Source organism: Phycodurus eques, chromosome 7 (genome assembly GCF_024500275.1).
Source record: "Phycodurus eques isolate BA_2022a chromosome 7, UOR_Pequ_1.1, whole genome shotgun sequence".
Lineage (NCBI taxonomy): Eukaryota > Metazoa > Chordata > Actinopteri > Syngnathiformes > Syngnathidae > Phycodurus > Phycodurus eques.
This window is the reverse complement of record NC_084531.1, coordinates 4,513,572-4,534,154: the sequence shown is the minus strand read 5'-3', so window position 1 is coordinate 4,534,154 and position 20,583 is coordinate 4,513,572. Positions and strand designations below refer to the sequence as shown.

Here is a 20,583-nt window from a genome sequence, read left to right as displayed (position 1 = left end):
GCATACACACACACATACATACATGCATACACACACACATACATACATGCATACACACACACATACATACATGCATACACACACACATACATGCATACACACACACACACACATACATGCATACACATACATACATGCATACACATACATACATACATACATGCATACACGCATACATACATACATACATGCATACACACACATACATACATACATGCATGCATACACACACATACATACATACATGCATGCATACACACACATACATACATGCATGCATACACACACATACATACATGCATGCATACACACACATACATGCATGTATACGCATACACACACATACATGCATGTATACGCATACACATACATACATGCATGTATACGCATACACATACATACATACATGCATGTATACGCATACACATACATACATACATGCATGTATACACATACATACATACATACATGCATGTATACACATACATACATACATACATGCATGTATACACATACATACATACATACATGCATGTATACACATACATACATACATGCATGTATACACATTCATACATACATGCATGACATTAATATACATGCATTCATACATACATACATGCATGTATACGCATTCATACATACATACATGCATGTATACGCATTCATACATACATACATGCATGTATACGCATTCATACATACATACATGTATACACATACATACATACATACATGCATGTATACACATACATACATGCATGTATACACATACATACATGCATGTATACACATACATACATGCATGTATACACATACATACATACATACATGCATGTATACACATACATACATACATACATGCATGTATACACATACATACATACATGCATGTATACACATACATACATACATGCATGTATACACATACATACATACATGCATGTATACACATACATACATGCATGTATACACATACATACATGCATGTATACACATACATACATGCATGTATACACATACATACATGCATGTATACACATACATACATGCATGTATACACATACATACATGCATGTATACACATACATACATGCATGTATACACATACATACATACATGCATGTATACACATACATGCATACATGCTTATACATGCATATACGCATACACGCATACATGCATATACATGCATATACGCATACATGCATATACATGCATATACGCATACATGCATATACATGCATATACGCATACATGCATATACATGCATATACGCATACATGCATATACATGCATATACGCATACATGCATATACATGCATATACGCATACATGCATATACATGCATATACGCATACATGCATATACATGCATATACATGCATATACGCATACATGCATATACATGCATATACGCATATACATGCATATACGCATACACGCATATACATGCATATACGCATACATGCATATACGCATACATGCATATACGCATACACGCATACGCATACATGCATATACGCATACACGCATACATGCATATACGCATACATACACATACATTCATGTATATACACACATACATTCATGTATATACACACACATACATTCATGTATACACATACATACACACACACATACATACATACATGTATACACATACATACACACACACACACACACACGCATACATAAATATATATATATCATAAAACAGCAGAAACACAACACTTCAGAATTTAATTCCTCTGTGGTTCTGAGTGAAACTGGAACATTGCTAAACAGAGTGACTTACAATGTGAGGGCAGTCTCTAGTGTCAATCAGAACTTGGTAGTAAGTGTGAGTCTTCCCCTTCACTTCCTTTGAGCCATGGGCACCGGGAGGCTCAGGCTTGCTGGGAGTACAACATAAATAAATAAATAAGAGATATGAATGTTGTGCTTACACAGGAGCAACAAGTAGCCAAAATCAGCAAACTCTGGAAAGCCTTTGTTGGCTGAAGACAAGTCAGCTTGAATCTGCGGCTTTTACCTGTCAGACATGGGAGGTGTGATGTCTCTATCGTACAGTCTGGCGTGCCATGGAAACAAGACAATACCTCTATAGCCAAAGACACTGTGGAGAAAGAGCTGAGAAAAACACAATTTGAAAAAAACAATTCTGTTGAGATAGATTGTTATGCTGATTAAAACTAAAATTGGCATGCTGATTCCAAAATTGCAGTCAGTTTTTTTTCTAGCACGTCAAGTTTTTTCTCCACAGCTTACCCTTCAGATAAGCAAACTTCCGCTGATTAGCTGTAGTAAGACTTGTTAGCTGATTACGATTGGACTCATCTACAACTACGTGGCAACTTGTTTGTGCAGTCAAAATTTAGACAGTGCGGCGGGAGGTGTGTGCAGCTCCCAATAGGTCAGTACTATCAATATATGTAAACAGAAAGCTAGCATAACAGGAATTAAGAGGATTTGTGGTGTCTTTTCTCTTAACCTTGTATCCATGGGCATACCGTTTAAGTTTAATTTCGTTATATACTGTTTATTTTTTGTTTTCAAAGCTTTTAACTATTCCATCTTAGGGTTTTATTTACATACATATATATTTCCTTTGTTCCACTTTGTTCAAAAACTTGACGTGACAGAGGAAAACTGAGATCAGTTTTGGATTCCGCACCCAAAAATTAGGTAAAAACAGCTGTCAGACCTAACTCAACAAAATAAATTGTGTAATTATTAGATTAGATAAGGTTTAAATCATCATGAATTATATTAGATAAAATGTATTTAGCATGGCGTCATGTTTGAAACCATCACAATGCTAAGATCAATCGTGAAAATTAAAGTTGTGTCAATATTGACCTAGACTGTGTTGGCTAATAGCCACCCTCCGACCACTCCAAAAGGTGGCAACTAAACATGGATGGCTATGCAAGTTTTTACCTGTCCTGTCTCGTATTTGCCGTGCTGCTTCAGAGCCTCAAACACTCCTACGGTCTCCAAAATCTTCCCTTCAGGCCTGTTCCTGCCAAATACAGGCAACGTCAATACACACTGGCTTGTGTTTACATCAAACTAATTTTGCCTGTCACAAGGATAATTTTGAGGTGAGAGAAACTACTGTACAAATAGTATACAAGTACATACATAGGCGCTATGGCAATTCCTCTTGGAATATGGACGTTGACATAATCAATAGTTCAGTGCAGTATTTTAGAAAACTTTCACATTCAGATAACATTGTCAAAAAAAATAAATCTTCACAAGGACCTGATATAACAACTATAAACACTGTAGCATGCATGCCATACCAGCAGATGGCAATCATTTGTTTCAGAATTTTTGCCATGCAGCAACTATGACAATTTCATTTAAATATTTTACATTTATCCTTGAAAATAAATAAATTGACTCTTTTAAGGATATTAATAGAAAGCAAACACAAATGAACCTACATACAATACTTAAAATTGAGCAGCAAAAGTTTAGCCGTGTCTAGGGAAACTTAGTCCACAATGATGATGACTGTCCAATTTCACCAATTTCTTGTTGGCATTCAAGCCCATCAACATTTCTGGGTTTGACAGGTTCTACGGGGAACTGAGAAATAATGTGACGTGGTTCAAGTCAATTTTCAGTGACTGGAGGTGACGATTAGTGCAGTCACCAGAGAGTGCTCCAAACTTGACCTAATATAGGTCCTCAGTTTTTTTCTCGCTTTTCTTTAAGTGTGGGATAAAACTTGGTTGGGTGGTTCATTATGAACACAGCCACAGTTATGAGAGGGTGTGCACACTCGTGCAACCACATTATCTCAGTTGTTTATTTTTACTTCTCTCTAAATTACTTACCGGTGATTATAATTTAATTATGTTTCTTTTCCCAATTGAGTTGTTCAGGTTATAGGTCACAATGGTGAAATAAGTTTAGAAATTATTTTTTATTTTTTTATATTACAAAAAAACTGCCATTTGAATAGGATTGTGTAGGCTTTTTATAGCCACTGTATATACACCTCAGGATCGTGATAAAGGGAATGCAATTGTGTACAGAGTCAGACTGTATTGGTTTTGGAGAACACACCACCCACTAACTTGTTGCTCAGTGATATCCATATTCTTACCTTCCCTTTAGCCAATGCATAGGTCTTCTAGATAGAGGCTACACATTTGGTCCAATGGTGTTCACAATACAGTACTGCTGATTTTATTACTAGGAAGAGAAACTGAAATGATGCTGAATTGAGGGACACAAACAGTAGTTCTTGCCAGTGGGAATTTGAGAAGATTCCCTACTTTAACTTTAATCCATCTAATTGACAGAAACTATTATTGTTCATACTACTATTATTAATCAAGTATTAAAAATTGGCATATGCCTTCTTAAATCCACAAGTTAAACGCAAATTATCCGATGCAATTAAAATGTATCGCCTTGTGTATATAAAAACGACAGTAACATGTTCCTTCAGTAGATGGCGATGTTGGTTTTTCAATCAACAATACGTGCAACAAAACAAAACAATACACCACCCGCTTGTACACCTGGGCCAACCTCATCCGCATATGTATGACTTTGAATTTGACATAAGTGGATAGAAGTCCAGATGCAGTAAATGTACACCTAGCTAATGAATGCTCCAAAGCAAAAATTCTACAACATGTTTTGGTTGGGTGTACCTTAAGTTATCCTCTATCACTCCAAAACGCTGTTGTCATATAAACAACCCTTGAAAAAATACTTTTTTGTTTTGTGTTCTTTTCATTCAATTAACACTGTTGTACTGAAGTGATGATTTTATATAGTATTCAGCCGTGTTTTTAAAGAAGAATCTACCCTCTTATGGAAACAATCTAGATGATCCCTCCAGGAGGGTAAATCCTGCCTCCTCATTGAGCATTTTTTACTCTGGTCTTAATTTCAATCATAACTTTGACAAGATTGCATACACAACACATTGACTTGTCAGATGTCACAAATTCCATTAGATCTCAATTGCACCTTCACAAACACAGAGAGATATACTTAAGAGTACATACTCGCAGAGACAACAACAGCTGGTCACTTCAAATTAAAAAGAAACATGCATACTTCTCTGCTCCCTACAAAGCTAATCTTTACAACAGAGATCAAAAGTGCGGATTAATTTAATATTACACTGTTGGTTTCATCTTATTTTCAAATCACAGGATAATACACAAGTATGATTTTCAGGAAGAATATGGAGAAAAACTAAGTCTAAGCAAATATCATATGTTAAACAAACATCCCAACACCTACCTATCCACCATCAACATCATATAGTGCATGTTATATTTGCTTTCATTACTAGTGTACCCCAGAACACCAATACAGTGTAGTGGGAGTCTTAGAAATAATCATTCTTAGAAGCAAAGCAAGATGTAAACGATTCGATTAATAAATGTGGAACTTCGAAGTACAAGACAGGCAGTGTGACGGACATAAGAGTGCCACAGTGCAGGTACCCAGCCTTTTGAATTATGGTTTACCAACTACAAATACTGTTTTCAATGCAGTTAGTAGTCATTAAGTATTGGTGCGGGGGGGGGGGGGGGGTCGCTGATCAAAATGTGTGTGTGTGTGTGTGTGTGGGGGGGGGGGGGGGGGGGGTTCTTACGTTTATGGCTCGTTTTAAGTCTTAACCACAGATACAGAGATGAAAATAGAAAGTCAACAGGACAAAATTCAAGTTTGGTGTACGACCAATTCAAATAAAAAAAAGTTTGATGTAAACAATTGCAGTACCCTTACAGCCCATCCGGAAAATCTTCACAGCGCTTGAGTTTTTCCACATTTTTGTAATGTTATGGCCTCCCTCTAAAATGGATTGAATTTCCGCCCCCCCCAAAAAAAAAATCCACACACAGGAGCCCAAAAAAAACAATATCAAAAACATTTCTTGAGATACTAAATCCAAATGTATTTAAGATATAACACTTTGAAATTACAGGCACATATGTATTCACAGTCTGCCAATTCGCTCAAAATTAAATTAAGGTGCATCCTGATTCCAATATTCATTCTTGAGATTTTAATAGTTTAGTTGGAGTGTTGGACTGTAGTAAAATCAGTTGATTGGACATGATTTTGAAGTGCAAGCATGTCTTTACAAGGTCTCACAGTTGACAATGCACGTCAGAGCACAAGCCAAGCATGAAGTCGAAGGAACTGCATGTAGACCTCCAAGAAAAGATTGTCTCTAGGCACTAAACTGGGTAACTGTATAGAAAATTTTAAAAAAAAATCTACTGCTTTGAAGGTCCCAATGAGCACAATGGGCTCGAACTTTGTTAAATGAAAGAAGTTTGAAACCACCAGGACTCTATGTTGAGCTAACCACCCATCTAAACTGAGGAATCGAGAGGGAAAGGTGACCAAAAACCCGATGGTCAGTATCAGAACTCCAGCGTGTGCTAAGAGGAGAAAATTCAAGAAAGACAACCATCTCTTCGGCAATCCTCCAATCAGGCCTTTCTGGCAACCCCTTAGTAAAAGGCACATTGGAAAGCTAACCCCACATGGAGTTTTTCCAAAGGCACTTGAGGGAATCTAAGACCATGCCAAACAACAATTTGGCCCTACAATAGCCCTTCGATGCCAAAATGAAAAGTCTAGCATGTTTGATTTTTTGGATATCTTCCATGTAGTGTGACATATCAACGACAACTCTGCAACAGCGCACCTAGACATCGACCAATAGGATTGCGTATTGTGACTGCCTCCCATGCTTGGGCTTGTCAACATACTTGCACAGCGTCAGTGTCAAAATTTTGACACTGACGAACTGGATCTTAAATCTCCATTCCATGCTCCGCTCCAGCACTTCTATCCTGCAGCACCCGGACAGCATGCAGAGCCCACGTGATCACAATAGGTTGCTAAGGTGCTAACATAGTAGCAAAGAGTGAATGTTGCTTGCTTAAAGTCATTTATTGACACTCCAGTGGAAGTTCACTGTAAGACTAAACTCACATAAAATAATTACACCTATTGAATTTTCAAATACATCACTGACTTGGTTTATTTCTTCGTTTTTATTCACAAAAATTACTAGCTAAAAGCTAACACAATGAAGGAAAAACACCATTGACGAGCTAACGAATATTAGCATCGAACTTATACAGCACTTATATCTGTCAAAATAATGAATATTGGTACAGAAACGCTTCATAAACACATACAAACAGGCAATATAACAATACCCTCTGGCATATATTCTTCAAACTCTGTAAAATTAGTTAATATTCAATCGTGAATTCTTATACTTTCTTTGTTACTGCAAGTGGGTATCTCATTGCGTGAGCCACACTTCCCCTCAGAGGTCCACACATGCACAGTAGGAACAGCGAGCCCATAAAGGCACACAGAGACAGCTAAGCACCTTGAGAGTCTCTACATCAGGGGTATCCATCCATTTTCTGAGCCGCTTATCCCCACAATGGTCGCGGGAGTGCTGGAGCCTATCCCAGCTATCATCGGGCAGGAGGCAGGGTACACCCTGAACTGGATGCCAGCCAATCGCAGGGCACACATAAACAAACAACCATACACACTCACATTCACACCTACGGGCAATGTAGAGTCTTCAATTAACCTACCAGGCATGTTTTTGGGATGTGGGAGGAAACCGGAGTGCCCGGAGTAAACCCACGCAGGCACGGGGAAAACATGCAAAACCCACACAGGCAGGGCCGGGAATTGAACCCCAGTCCTCAGAACTGAGAGGCAGACGCTTTAACCAGTCGTCCACCGTGCCGCACATCAGGGGTATACAAGTAAAATTTAAAAAGGTCCAGATCGAGAAATTTCTTGAGGCAAATGGTCAAATGATCATCTAGTGTCTATTTATTGTGATATTTATGGATCAACAAATCCATGGTTCGCTAGTGGAGAAACCAGGAGAACGAGCTTCACCCAGTCAAGAAGACGCGGAAACAAGGCGAGGTAGCCCAAGTTGGAAGACCAACTCGAGCAATGGATTAATGAGTCACCATTCTACAGTCACCATTCGACTGAGTGCAATAACTCTGAGCTTTCCATCATTCCAGGAGGCTTAACGAAGGAACTCCAACCGATGGACATCGGTGTAAACAGGGCGTTCAAAGTGAAGTTGCGAGCGGCGTGGGAGCGATGGATGACAGATGGCGAACACAGCTTTACTAAGACTAGGAGGCAGTGCCGGGCGAGTCACACCACAATTTGTGAATGGATTGTGGATGCTTGGGCTAAAGTGTCTGCTGGCACTGTTGTTCGAGCTTTCGTAAAAGCCGGCATCATTTCTGAGGAGCCGCACGGCAGCGAGACTGACTCTGACATTGACGAGAGGGAACCTGGTGTGTTTGATGGAGAACTTGCCCAGCTGTTCATTTCGGATACAGAACATGAGTATTTTGATGGATTTGTGGATGAGGATTGATCAAAAACTAACGTGAGTACATTGTTAAATACTTAAATAAAGTACAACCGAACTCAGTTTTGCTCCTGCTGCCTTTTTAAAAACATTGTTTTAGCGTGCATGTATGCTACCGTATGTTTTAAGCTAGCGTATGTTTTACCATGCCTGCGCCCAATAATACGGTGCGCCTTATGTATGTGTTAAATACAGAAATAGACCCCGTAACTGAGACTGCGCCTTTTAGTACGGTGCGCCTTACGGTCGTCTGCTAAGTCGGCACCAAAATTGGTCGACCTGAAATTTTTGCCGGAACCATGTTTGCACCACCTTCTATGTTTTCACACGGACATTACTTGCAAATGCACGCAACGTCATGACCTGCACAACATGGCCGCCATGTAGGTATGACCGTTATAGTTGGGCTGCTACTGCGCGCTGGCATACAGCGACTGAAATAAGTATTTAACACGTCACAATTTTTCCCATTTAATATATTTCCAAAGGTGCTATTGACGTGAAAAAAAAAAAATCACCAGATGTTGGGAACAACCCAAGTAATCCATACATACAAAGAAACTAGAACAAATAAGATCAGAAATTGAGTTGTGTGTAATAATGTGAAATGAAACAGGGAAAAGGGTTTGAGCACACTTTAATACTTTGTACAAAAGCCTTTGTTTGCAATGACAACTTCAAGACGCCTCCTGTAGGGAGAAACTAGTCACATGCATTGCTCTGGTGTGATTTTGGCCCAATCGACCACACAAGCAGTCTTCAAATCTTGAAGGTTACATGGGCTTCTTTTATAGACCTTGAGTTTCAGTTCTTCCCATAGATTTTCGATTGGATTCAAGTCAGGTGATCAGCTGGGCCATTCTAGCAGCTTTATTTTTTCTTTGAAACCATTTGAGAGTTTCCTTGGCAGTATGTTTTGGATCATTATCCTGCTGCAATATCCACCCTCGTTTCATTTTCATTATCCTTGTAGATGGCAGCAGAGTTTTGTCAAGAATGTCTCGGTACATTTGCCCATTCTTTGTTCCTACAATAATGTGAAGTTCACCAGTACCATTTTCTGAAAAGCAGCCCCACACCATCATGTTCCCACTGCCAAACTTCACTGTTGCTATGGTGTTTTTAGGATGATGTGCAGTGCCATTTTTCCTCCAAACGCGGTGTGCATTATGGCATCCAAACAGTTAAATTTTGCTCTCATCAGACCAGACTATATTCTCCCAGTATGTAACTGGCTTGTCCAAATGTTGTTCCGCAAACTTTAAACGAGCTTTGACCTGCTTTTTTTTTTCTTTTCTTTTTTTTTTAGCAATGGGGTCTTGCGTGGTGAGCGTGCATACAAGCCATGGCGGTGGAGTACATCACTCACGGTTTTCCTTGTGACAACAGTAACTGCTAATTCCAGGTCTTTTGAAGCCCTCCACAGGTGTTCGTTGGCTCTTGGACAACTCTTCTGATTATTCTTTGTACTCCTCTATCAGAAATCTTGCAAGTAGCACCTGATCGAGGCAAATTTATGGTGGTATGATTGGCTTTCCACTTACATATTATGGCTCCAACCGTGCTCACCGGAACGTTCAGAAGCTTAGATATGCGCCTGTAACCAATGCCATCGTTAATAACAATAAGTCTGCAAGGGTCTTTAAAGGTCAGAGGACAAAGATTGTAATTTTTTTTCTTGATAACTCGCGAACCCCGTCACAAACCACATCTGCTATTTCAAAGTGATTATCTGGAAGATTTACAGCAGTTAAATAGATAAATATGATGCAGAATGCACCTTCTGCTTTTTGCATCCCGCGCCTTCTGGTCTTCGTCTCTTTCCAGCGCTGTGACGTCACACAAGCCAAACATCCTGCTCATTTGGCGTTGTGTGCTATTGTTCCATGCTGTTGTTCCCGTCCTTGTATATTTGTTGTCGTATGATTTAACGATGTCACAATGGTGTATTGTGTGGCATTTGGTTGCACAAATGGTTCAGGCAGCGGCAAGTTTTTTTTGTTTGGCTTTCCAAGTGAAGAAGGAATACATGACCAGTGGATAGTGAAAGTCACTCGACAGGGGAAGAAACGTGGTCAGCTATGGGTGCCTAGCAAGCATTCCAAACTCTGTTCCGATCACTTCGAAGCGGCGTGATTTGAGAAAGCATTGGATACACAGGTGTAGTTAGGCAGAGGCTGAAATCTGCTGCAGTGCTAACTATCTTTCCTACGGCCATCGGGACCTCCACCGCCAGCAAGAGAACTAAATCTCGCAGCCGCCACGATGCAGCCGCGTAGTGTCGCAGGTGAGCATTTCCTTGAATATCCCTATGACTCTATTATGGTTACTGTGCACTGGGGAGTAGGGGGGGAAAAAAAAAAGACCCAGACAGCAGCATGTGTGAGGGGCACACAATATATAGGAATACTGCATCCTATGTAAAATCTTGTGCCGTGTCACTGAAGCATATATGAATATATAATGCGTATAGTTGTGCTAAAAAATATTGGCACTCCTGGGGTGGCATTATTTCAAGCCATGAGTGTATAAAAATGCTTTTGACATACTGTCACATCGAGCCAGTGGCCACTCTCTTTTTCTGTTGTACAGCTGTCTTGGCTTTCCATGCCTTTTTGCACCTCCCTTTCTTCATATCTTCAACACTTTTTCCCTGTGTCATTTCAAATTTTTACACACAACTTAATCCATTTTCTGTACCGCTTATCCTCACTAGGGTCCCAGCTATCTTTAGGCGAGACGCGGGGTACACCCTGAACTGTTTGCCACCCAATCGCAGGGCACATATAAACAAACAACATTTCGCACTTCACATTCACATTCATAGCCTGTGATGCATGTTTTTGGGATGTGGAAGGAAACCGGAGTACCCGGAGTAATCCCACACAGGCACGGGGAGAACATGCAAACTCTACAGAGGCGAGGCCAGGATTTTAACCCCGGTCCTCAGAACTGTGAGGCAGATGTGCTTACCAGTCGGTCACCGTGCCGTGACAATTTAATTTCAGAGATTATTTTTGCTACTTTCTTTGTATGTATGGATTACTTGGGTTGTTCCCAACATCTGGTGAAATTTTCATGTCAATAGCACCATTGGAAGTATATTTCGTGAGAAAAATAGTGACGTGTTAAATACTTATTTCAACCACTGTATCTATTAAGTATAATAGAGGATGAACAAGGTTTGGAATCATTTCAAATAAAAATAAAAAGACAAAAATGAAGTGATATGCAATGACTGTAAAGGCGGTGGTGGCGTACCACAGTGGCTTGGGAGACAAAACTTTCACACGCTAGCTGGATGAGCTTTGCGGCATACTAAGGTAACCTGTTTTTTTGTTTGTTTATTTCTTATTCACCACTGAAATAGACCCTAAAATCACTATTTAGAACTTGGAAAATACACAGTAACCCTACAATCACTAGTTAGACAGATGGATATTGCTAAACAGAGATTGGGCATGGCTAAACAGAGATTGAGCGGGAGTGTTAGGCTGCATGATGCAAAAGTGTGTAAAAATACTTTAAGGAAACAAAAGCATCATGACCAAGCTTCTCCTGTGCTCGTATCCTTTACCTACAATCATACATTAATATTATATAGCCTACAACAATGGGTAATGCTACAAATTCACAAATAAATTAAAAGGAAAATGTTTACTTTTAAATTAGTAAAGTGTTAGTTAGTTTACATCAACTTTACCAAACTAATAAATCAACAGTTATCAAATATAACATTTTTGCAATTGAATGCAAAATAAGAGGGAATTTGATTTTGCAATCAATTACTCAAGATCAAGATTCAAGATTCTTTGTTGTCATTGTACAAGATGCAACACAAAGAAATTCAGGTGCACTCAAGAACCGGGCTTAAATCAAATAAATTCACTTCAACTTACATTCTGCACACCACCGTGATACCCTACACTCTGTACTAACGTATGCAGTTAAAGGATAGAAGTCCATCCATCATAAGTGAGACTAAAATGCATGCAAGTCCAAAAAAAAGAAGAAAAAAACCCACCTCGTTTTGGGGGGGGGGGGCAATTACTCAATGGAGCACTCGATAGGATGATCAATTCTAAACAGATTCGATAGTGACAGACCTAGATAAAAGATATTATCAACACACAAATGACAACTTAATTAAAACCAGAAATATTTCAAAATTTAGTTTGATTTGGATTTAAGTTTTCATGAAACAAAAACGCAAATCCTTGAAATGGAAACATGTAATTCAGGGATCGCCAACCTTTTTCTAACTAAGAGATACTCGTTGGGTACTGATTAATGTGAAGGGCTACCAGTTTTATACACACTACTAAAATATAATAAATCTGCTCAAATTAACTTCAATTATGTTATTATTAATAATGAATGGATTAATCTATGTGAAAAAACCGTCATGTTAATGTTTTCTCACAAATATCAACGATTTAAAAAGTTAGGAAACATAAATATCAATATGCAACACTACTTCTCTAAATATCTGCAAGGATTTACATTTTCAAATGATCACTTCTACAACATTTCTGGCAAATCACAATGTTTGATTCGTGGTGGGCGATTTTTTCAGAACAGGGTCCTTGCGGGGGGAATTATGGATGGGCGAATAACGTTACCAGGCATCGGGCTGATACTGATGTCTTATTTAAAAGGTATTGGGATCTCATGAAGGCTGCTGATAGCACCCACCATTCCTTAAGGCAAAACAAAACTGACATTGAGTAAGACCTCCTCGCCAACAGTTACACTGCACCGGTTTTACAAACCGGTGAATCATCATGTGCGTCAGAAAGAAAGAAAGGTCTTTGTTCAAAAATATTAACATTTTATGTATCTACAGTACTAGTGGTATCGGTGAGTACTCAAGAGTGAGTACTCTTACAGGTATCGACCTGGGGGAAAAAAAAAAAAGAAAGTCTGAAAAATCGAACATCCCTCGGAAAAACCTTACTCTGTTGTCATAATCACTAGCTTGTACTATGGCAGGGTTTCTATTAGCTTTACTTCCTGGGATTGCTTACAGCCAAAAGTGAGGCACAGTACAAAATATTCACAGGTATGCTGTACTGTATGTCCAATATATTTGAAGGCATTGGGCAAGGGTATGGACAAAACACCTGACAAATATCACTACCAACTCAATAAAAAGGATGAGAAAATGATGATTTCAAGTATAACTTTATACTATGTGTTTTGGGGAAATACATTGTAAAATTGCGTGTGGTTATGGAAGACCAGATATTACCAAATCCACGCTGGACAAATGCCAATGACTGGTACAGGACAACTACGCCACAATTGTATAGTCTCTGGGAGACACATGTTCATGTTTACAAATGGGTTTAACTCCGTGTAAATGTTGACAATTGAGTTATTTACTATACGATACCATCTTTAGAAACTCATGCTTAGCTAAGGTCTTTAGCTTGTTAGCATTGACAGGAGGAGGACACTGGCTATGTGGCTTACCGTGACGACATGAACCTCCTCTGCTGAGCGACACCGAACGTTCCGCAGGCTCGGCATCCGAACTGTGGTCTATACATTTCCAACCTGCTGTCTGCCAAACTTAGTAATCTAGGCGCGTGTTTATTGTTGTATTTACTGAAAGTGCTCAGCAGACCCCTGCGTAACGCACAGACCGCCATCTTTTTCGCTGGTGGCACGCATGCACGCACGCACACACGTACGTACGGACATGATACCTATGCTGCCTTCAGGGAGAAAGAAAATAGTACGAAATTGAAATCAAAGTTTATTACGAACGTCCTTTTCGCTGACATCTTTCGACAGCCTTCAGTACATATTTTTAGTCATTAGGTTTGTGAACATCACTTAAAAGAGGATTAATTTGACAACAAAAAACAACAACGTTGATTTCATCCCTTAGAATCAAAGTAAACATATTAAAAAACATTAAACAATTATACTTTGTACATTTTGATGTTTAATTTAAAAAGCAGCTCACACAAGCGATCATGTGACATTTACGTCATGCGGTCACGGGGTAAAAACATGGCCGCTTGCATTACATTATATTGATCTATGAACCTCTTTCTAACCTAACATCCATACACACATAACCTTGTTGCTCATTCCCTCCGAACGTTATCAGACTTTTGGGTCGTTGTTAGATGAAATTATGACCTCGGCGTTCGTGGTCGGAGATCAGTTCAGAAAGAGGGCGTCAGAGCTGTTGGAACAGACGGACTCATCCCTGCCTGAAGAGCTGAGAACGCAACTAGGAGCTCTCCTTGAAAAGAAAGGACAAATAACCTTGACCTTTAGTACAGCGAGACTACTCAAGAAATACCTTCAGGATGAAGGTAATGAGACGTGACCAGGACAGCCACGAGATTTTCTTTTTTCTCTCTCTGTAAACCCTTCACAATTCTTCTTGTTCATTTCCTGGAGAAGACATGTTAATGATGTTTGCATTTCAATAGAAGATGAAACATTAATATATGACTGCCATGTAGTGTGGATTTATATCATACCATCTTTGTTGTTGTTTTTTTCCAGGGCATCCATTTTATTTGCATGAATTGTTGGAGGATAGTTCACTGCATCTGCCTGAGGTTGTCAAACCCCCCAGAGTAAGTTGAATACAGTTTCATGAATTTGACATTTTAACATTTTAAAAGATAAAAAATACTGGTGCTTTGAGATACAAGTTGCTCATAACCCAAAATACACGCGTCTCAAATCTTTTCTCATTGAAATAAATGGAAATGCTATTAATCCGTTCCAGCCTCCCCCCCCCCCCCCCCAAAAAAAAAATGTAACGTGATTTTATGAAGGAAAATGACACTCTATAATATAGCACATTATACAAACATATAGTAATAACATCCTGATTAATAATAATAATTAAACAGAATGTCAGGAATCAAACTGTTTGTGCATCACCTGTGCCACTTGGGGGCAGTATACTATTGATATTCATGGAAATGGAGGAGACGGTCACAACTTCTCTGGAGGCTGCAGTAATTTTAGTCATTTTTTTGCAGAGGATGCCTTTGAATGGTGTTATATTTTCTGTCTACATGTGTCCCTCCACCGTTTGTGTTATATCTGTTGCTTAAAGGGTTATAACACTGCCACACCTATGCTAATTGTTAGCCCATCTGTGGCCTTTTGCATTGTATTATTAGCATTAAAGCTCCCCTTCCATCACTTTCTGTCTATTTTATTTTTAGAATATTTGATGTCCTCTTACCGGGTTTGAATAATAATTTTGGTAGGCAATACCCCAAATGTCCCTTTTTCAAGGTAATCTAATTTCTCATGATTATGCCACATGTAATTGAGCTTTGCTGTAATTGGACCGCTCATCTTCTCCAATTTTAATATGGAAAACAGCTTCGCTCTGATTGGTTCATATCATGGCATCCGGCGAAGTTATGCTGTAAGCAGTCTGCGCGACAAGTCCCCCCGGCTGTATGCTACTCTGCAGGTCAGCAGCCCTGTTATAGGAGGACTTCGAGTGTGTGTGCGTGGCTTTTCCCCCCCCCCCCCCTCCGCTCCACAACCCTCGCAGCCGGCAACGAGCGGCCACAGTCACGTTCCCCGTGACTGTCATTGTGAAGCACAATTCACCAAGTGTTGGATCGTTGCCCCACAAATACGGAAGTGATCTGCAAGGGAATGTAGATCAAAATTAAAAGACGGGGATATTTGGAGGTTTAGGCTCGTCATCTGCTCCCATTCATTGGGACTTGACCACGCCAAGATGATCATCGCTGACGACAATGAATGCAAGCTTCGTTATTTCATCCACCACCGTTACATAATAAATTATGAATATAGTTAATTATTGTTGTAAAACACAACATACAGTATGTATACTTTATAGACTGTATTTATATGGCTCGGCGGCAGCTGAGACTCGCTCGCTTAAAATCCAGAAATGTCGTGTTGCTGTTCAGCTGAGTTGAGTGGGTGGGTACCAAACACGAAGTGGGCAGGTACTTGAATATTCATTGACGAAACTACGTCACAATGTCAAAGATTTCAAATCCACCCATTTTGCAAGCCTTATATCGTTTATTGACTTTTGCATTCAATTGACAAACGGCATAGATGGCAAACTGAAACCATGTCACAGACTCATTTTGACCTATGTTATGCATTAAACTAGAAAAAATTTTTATTCTGATGGAAGGGGACCTTGAAGCCAAGCGGACTCTCTCAAGGCAAGGCTATGTGGTTGTCCTAATATACAGCATGTAATTCTCTTTGTTTAGTTTTACAGTACACTTTAACTTGGGAGTGGCAATAAACAGTTTGAATCCTATTTTTTTTTACTGTACACAATCTGCCAAACATCTGCTTGGTGTAAAGTAAGTTAAGTTCACTGCCACCATACAGCATTTGTATCTAAAATTTCTGCTCGCAAGTCAAAGCAAAAAAATCATTGCAACAACGGTTTTTATCTTGAAAACCTCGTAAGTCGGGTCACTTGTTTCTCAAAGCACCAGTGTATTTGAGTTGCCCATTGGAATTTTTCATCTGATCTAGACGGAAAATGTTCCTGAGGATATTAACAGTGTCCGACCCAATTTAAATGAACATTTTTGTTGTTGTTGCAAGAAGGGAAAATTGTGTGTAAATAGAATGTTTCAGCATCTACAGCACTTGTTTAGTGAACACTGTCTTTAAAGAAAAGTGAGCTGGACAAACATTGAACACAAATCAAATGTGATGATTCTCTCTTATTCCAGAACCCCGAGCTTGTCGCACGCTTGGAAATCATAAAAGCCAGACTAGCAAACAAGGAATACAACAAGATGACACGTAATGTAAACAATCAGGTAAATAATAATATTATCACTTATAAGGACAGGATTCACATTATGCATTTAAAAGATATTACTCTTCCAGGCTTCATATTTGTGGTTCTTAGATATAGATTCAAACAACTTTATTAATCCCATTGGACAGGGCAATTACTGTAATAAAAACCTGCAAACTTTACTACTACTACTTCACTAGCTAAATTAAAGTAATAAAAAAAAGATGTTAGACAATTACTTATAATAACAACACTGATAATGCCCTGGAGCATTATTTAACAGCATGTAGTCAATATATGGTTCATAACAGACAAGTGTAGATTTTAGAGTATATTCACTGTTGTATTTGTCAGCTTAAACATTTTGTATTGTAGAGCATTCACAAAATTTACTGAAGCACTGACAGGGAATGTCTACCTCATTTTTGGCCACATTTGTATGTTGGCGGTCCTTGTAGATTCTGTTGGTGCAGCTGTTAAAAATGTATATATAAATGTTAGACTATACTTATACCATAATTCTGCACTTTTGGGGATCACCCCCTTCATGTATTATGCTAAAACACTACTTTATCACTGCAAACACTTCAGGATTATATTTCTACTCCTACGCAGGAAATTAATCGTAATGGGACACTGGCAGATTTTGGACAGCAAGGTTAGTGTGTTGCAATGTTTCCACATCACTTAAAGGGAACATATTTTGAAAACATTCACTTTGTAATTGCATGCATAGAGGGTCCTCAGTTCACGAGGTTCCTGATGCATGGCGTTTTGAGGTTACAGTGGCACGCAATTAACTACGGCGCCCCAGACATGACATGGGGGGGGGGGGGGGGGGACTATTTTGTGCGCATGAACAGCTACTTTGTGTGCACAAACTACTATAATAAACTACTTTGTGCGCACAAACTACCACTTTGTGCGCACAAAATAGTTATTCTATACGTACGAAGTAGTTGTTTGTGCTCATGAAATAGTTACAGGGTGTGCACGAAGTTCATACTGGACAGGAGGGCAAGGAAATTGAGTGGAACGTCTTTCGAAGTTGAAAGTTGATGCAGAGTTGCAATTCCGACAAACACACAAAGAGTAGTCTATTACCCACTGTAACAAAGTAGCAAACATAGACCCAATCAAATAACTGCCTAAATGTAGAATAGTAAGACATTGACTAGAACATGATAAGAAAATAAACTTACCCTGAAGCCATCGCACATTCTTGCAGTTTCGGCTGCGTCGTTTGTAACAAGTCCGTAAAAGTGCGCTCAATTTGGTTACACTCCAGTCCAGTACAGAGCCACAGCTTCTTCGTGCGCACGCAGTAACTACTTCACGCGCACGAACATTTACTTCATGCGCACGCTGTAACTTTCTTGTGCTGGGTGACGACGTAATCTTATGCCGGTGCACAAACTAGTTAATTACGGAGCCCCAGACATTACATGTAAAAAAAAAAAAATAGTAGCTTGTGCGCACGAGCTACTACTTCGTGCGCACGAAGAAGAAGAAGTAGTAGCTCATGCGCACGAAGTAGTAGCTTCTGGGGCTCCGTAATTAAGTAGTTTGTGCACCGGCATAAGATTACGTCGTCACCCAGCACAAGAAAGTTACTGGTCAATTTACTGTTTTTAAATCATTTATGGCCTACAAGTGTTTTCTATTCAAATATTTACTTTTGCTACCTTTGCGTTTTTTAGTGATTAGACTATGTGGCGCGGTCCAATTATGTATAAGTTATTGCTCTAGGAACAGAACTTGTAATTCAAGGACTCCTTGTATAAAAATAGTTGGGGCCCTTGAGGGCCTGCCCACCCATAAAGTGCGAAATTCAAATATTTTTTTATGAGCTGCCTATTTCCCAAAATGTGTCTGTTAGCAAGCTATTCTGAATTTTGCCAGATTGTGACATAACAGTTGGGACTACTTTACATAATACCGCCCCCACACAGAGTTTCTCTACTCATTACTTGGCAGTTAGGCTGGGCGAAGGACTGCCATTTCCAAGCAACCATCTGACGACAAGGAAGCTCTGTAATGTCAAACCCTAAGTAGAGTAGGGAGAGGGTGGACAGTGACTCATTTGCATGAGACAGGACCACACCCTAAAAAACAAAACAAAAATTGAATATGTTTGCTTTTAATAATATGCTTATATCTGTCATAAATAATACACAATGAATAATGCACATTTTCCCTTTCTGAAGTACGATCAGCCAAAGCTGTGGCTGTGACTGTTTTGAACTTCCTGGTGACAGTAGTTGCTACATTTGCCTGCTCCTACATAGGCAGTCAGTACCTATTCACAGACACAACAGCGGTAAGAAACCGTCTTATTCTGCATTGATCTACAACTAAAATCTATTATTTGTTCCATAATAGACACATTTACCTAAACCTGTGTGCCCCAAGTTTCAAATGTTGTTACGTTAGGCGTATCCAACAACCGTTTAATTCTGGCCTGATTATTTTTTTTGTTTTTTCCCAGCGAGTCATATCTGCTGTGATCGCATCTTCTGTAGTGGGGCTAGCTGAGCTGTACGTCCTGGTCCGGACCATGGAGGGGGAACTTGGAGAACCCTAGCACAACAAACAAGGGAACTACGCAAAATCGGGGGATTATTATTATTTATTTTATTTGTTTTTATTTGTGTTTTTTTTTTTTTTTTTTTTTGCATAATCATTATTGATGCTGACAGAGCCTTCACATGTAAACATTCAGTATTTCACTTTCTTTGAAAGGTTTGTGGATTGTATTCTTACGGGCAAAAAAACGGAACCAAAACCATTGCAATTTCTTTATGGGATTAAAGATGCTGAAAAAATAGTCATGGTTGTCACTTTTTGCTCCAGTGTTTTACAGATGTTTAAAGTAAACCCTCGCTATTTGCGGAGGATAGGGACCAAGGGACCAAGCCCTGTGGCGAATAGGAAAAAAACGCAATTGACACCCCCCAATTTATTTTATTTATGAATGCCTATATTAATAGTTAAAACCATATATACAGTTGGTACGGAAAGTATTCAGACCCCCTTAAAATTGTCACTCTTTGTTAGGTTGCAGCCATTTGCTAAAATCATTTAAGTTCATTTTTCCTCATTAATGTATACACAGAACCCCATATTGACAGAAAAAAAACTGAATTGTTAAACCTTTTGCAGATTTATAAAAAAGAAAAACTGAAACATCACACAGCCATAAGTATTCAGACCCTTTGCTGTGACACTCATATTTAACTCGGTTGCTGTCCATTTCTTCTGATCATCCTTGAGATGGTTCTACACCTTCATTGGAGTCCACCTGTGTTTGATTATACTGATTGGACTTGATTAGGAAAGCCACACACCTGTCT

General features: G+C 39.2%; 2 protein-coding genes across 3 annotated transcripts in view; one reads left to right on the top strand and one right to left on the bottom strand.

The window, feature by feature from the left end:
• Positions 1-14,124, bottom strand: part of poldip2 (polymerase (DNA-directed), delta interacting protein 2) — a 30,390-nt gene extending 16,266 nt beyond the window's left edge. Inside the window, exons 1-4 of one of the 2 annotated variants that reach the window (XM_061681038.1) lie at positions 13,906-14,124; positions 2,943-3,024; positions 2,035-2,132; positions 1,798-1,897 (exon numbers count right to left, since the gene is read on the bottom strand). In XM_061681038.1, the coding sequence (XP_061537022.1) occupies positions 1,798-1,897; positions 2,035-2,132; positions 2,943-3,024; positions 13,906-14,084 (459 nt within the window). In that variant the 5' untranslated portion in view covers positions 14,085-14,124. The remainder of the gene's footprint in view (positions 1-1,797; positions 1,898-2,034; positions 2,133-2,942; positions 3,025-13,905) is intronic. The other variant, XM_061681039.1, reaches the window with a different exon arrangement.
• A 313-nt stretch (positions 14,125-14,437) lies between these two features.
• Positions 14,438-19,867, top strand: tmem199 (transmembrane protein 199). The gene is made up of 6 exons (XM_061681827.1): positions 14,438-14,762; positions 14,959-15,032; positions 17,160-17,249; positions 17,846-17,888; positions 19,438-19,550; positions 19,719-19,867. Exons 1-6 carry the CDS (start codon positions 14,579-14,581, stop codon positions 19,812-19,814), a joined length of 600 nt encoding a protein of 199 aa, XP_061537811.1. The 5' UTR covers positions 14,438-14,578; the 3' UTR covers positions 19,815-19,867.
• Positions 19,868-20,583: the final 716 nt, after the last annotated feature.

Excerpts from the sequence above, each read along its gene's own strand:
- tmem199 (XM_061681827.1), top strand. The coding sequence starts at position 14,579 with ATGACCTCGGCGTTCGTGGTCGGAGATCAGTTCAGAAAGAGGGCGTCA. Across the intron at positions 14,763-14,958 it reads GAAATACCTTCAGGATGAAG|GGCATCCATTTTATTTGCAT; the intron begins GTAATGAGACGT and ends GTTTTTTTCCAG. Across the intron at positions 17,250-17,845 it reads CACGTAATGTAAACAATCAG|GAAATTAATCGTAATGGGAC; the intron begins GTAAATAATAAT and ends ACTCCTACGCAG.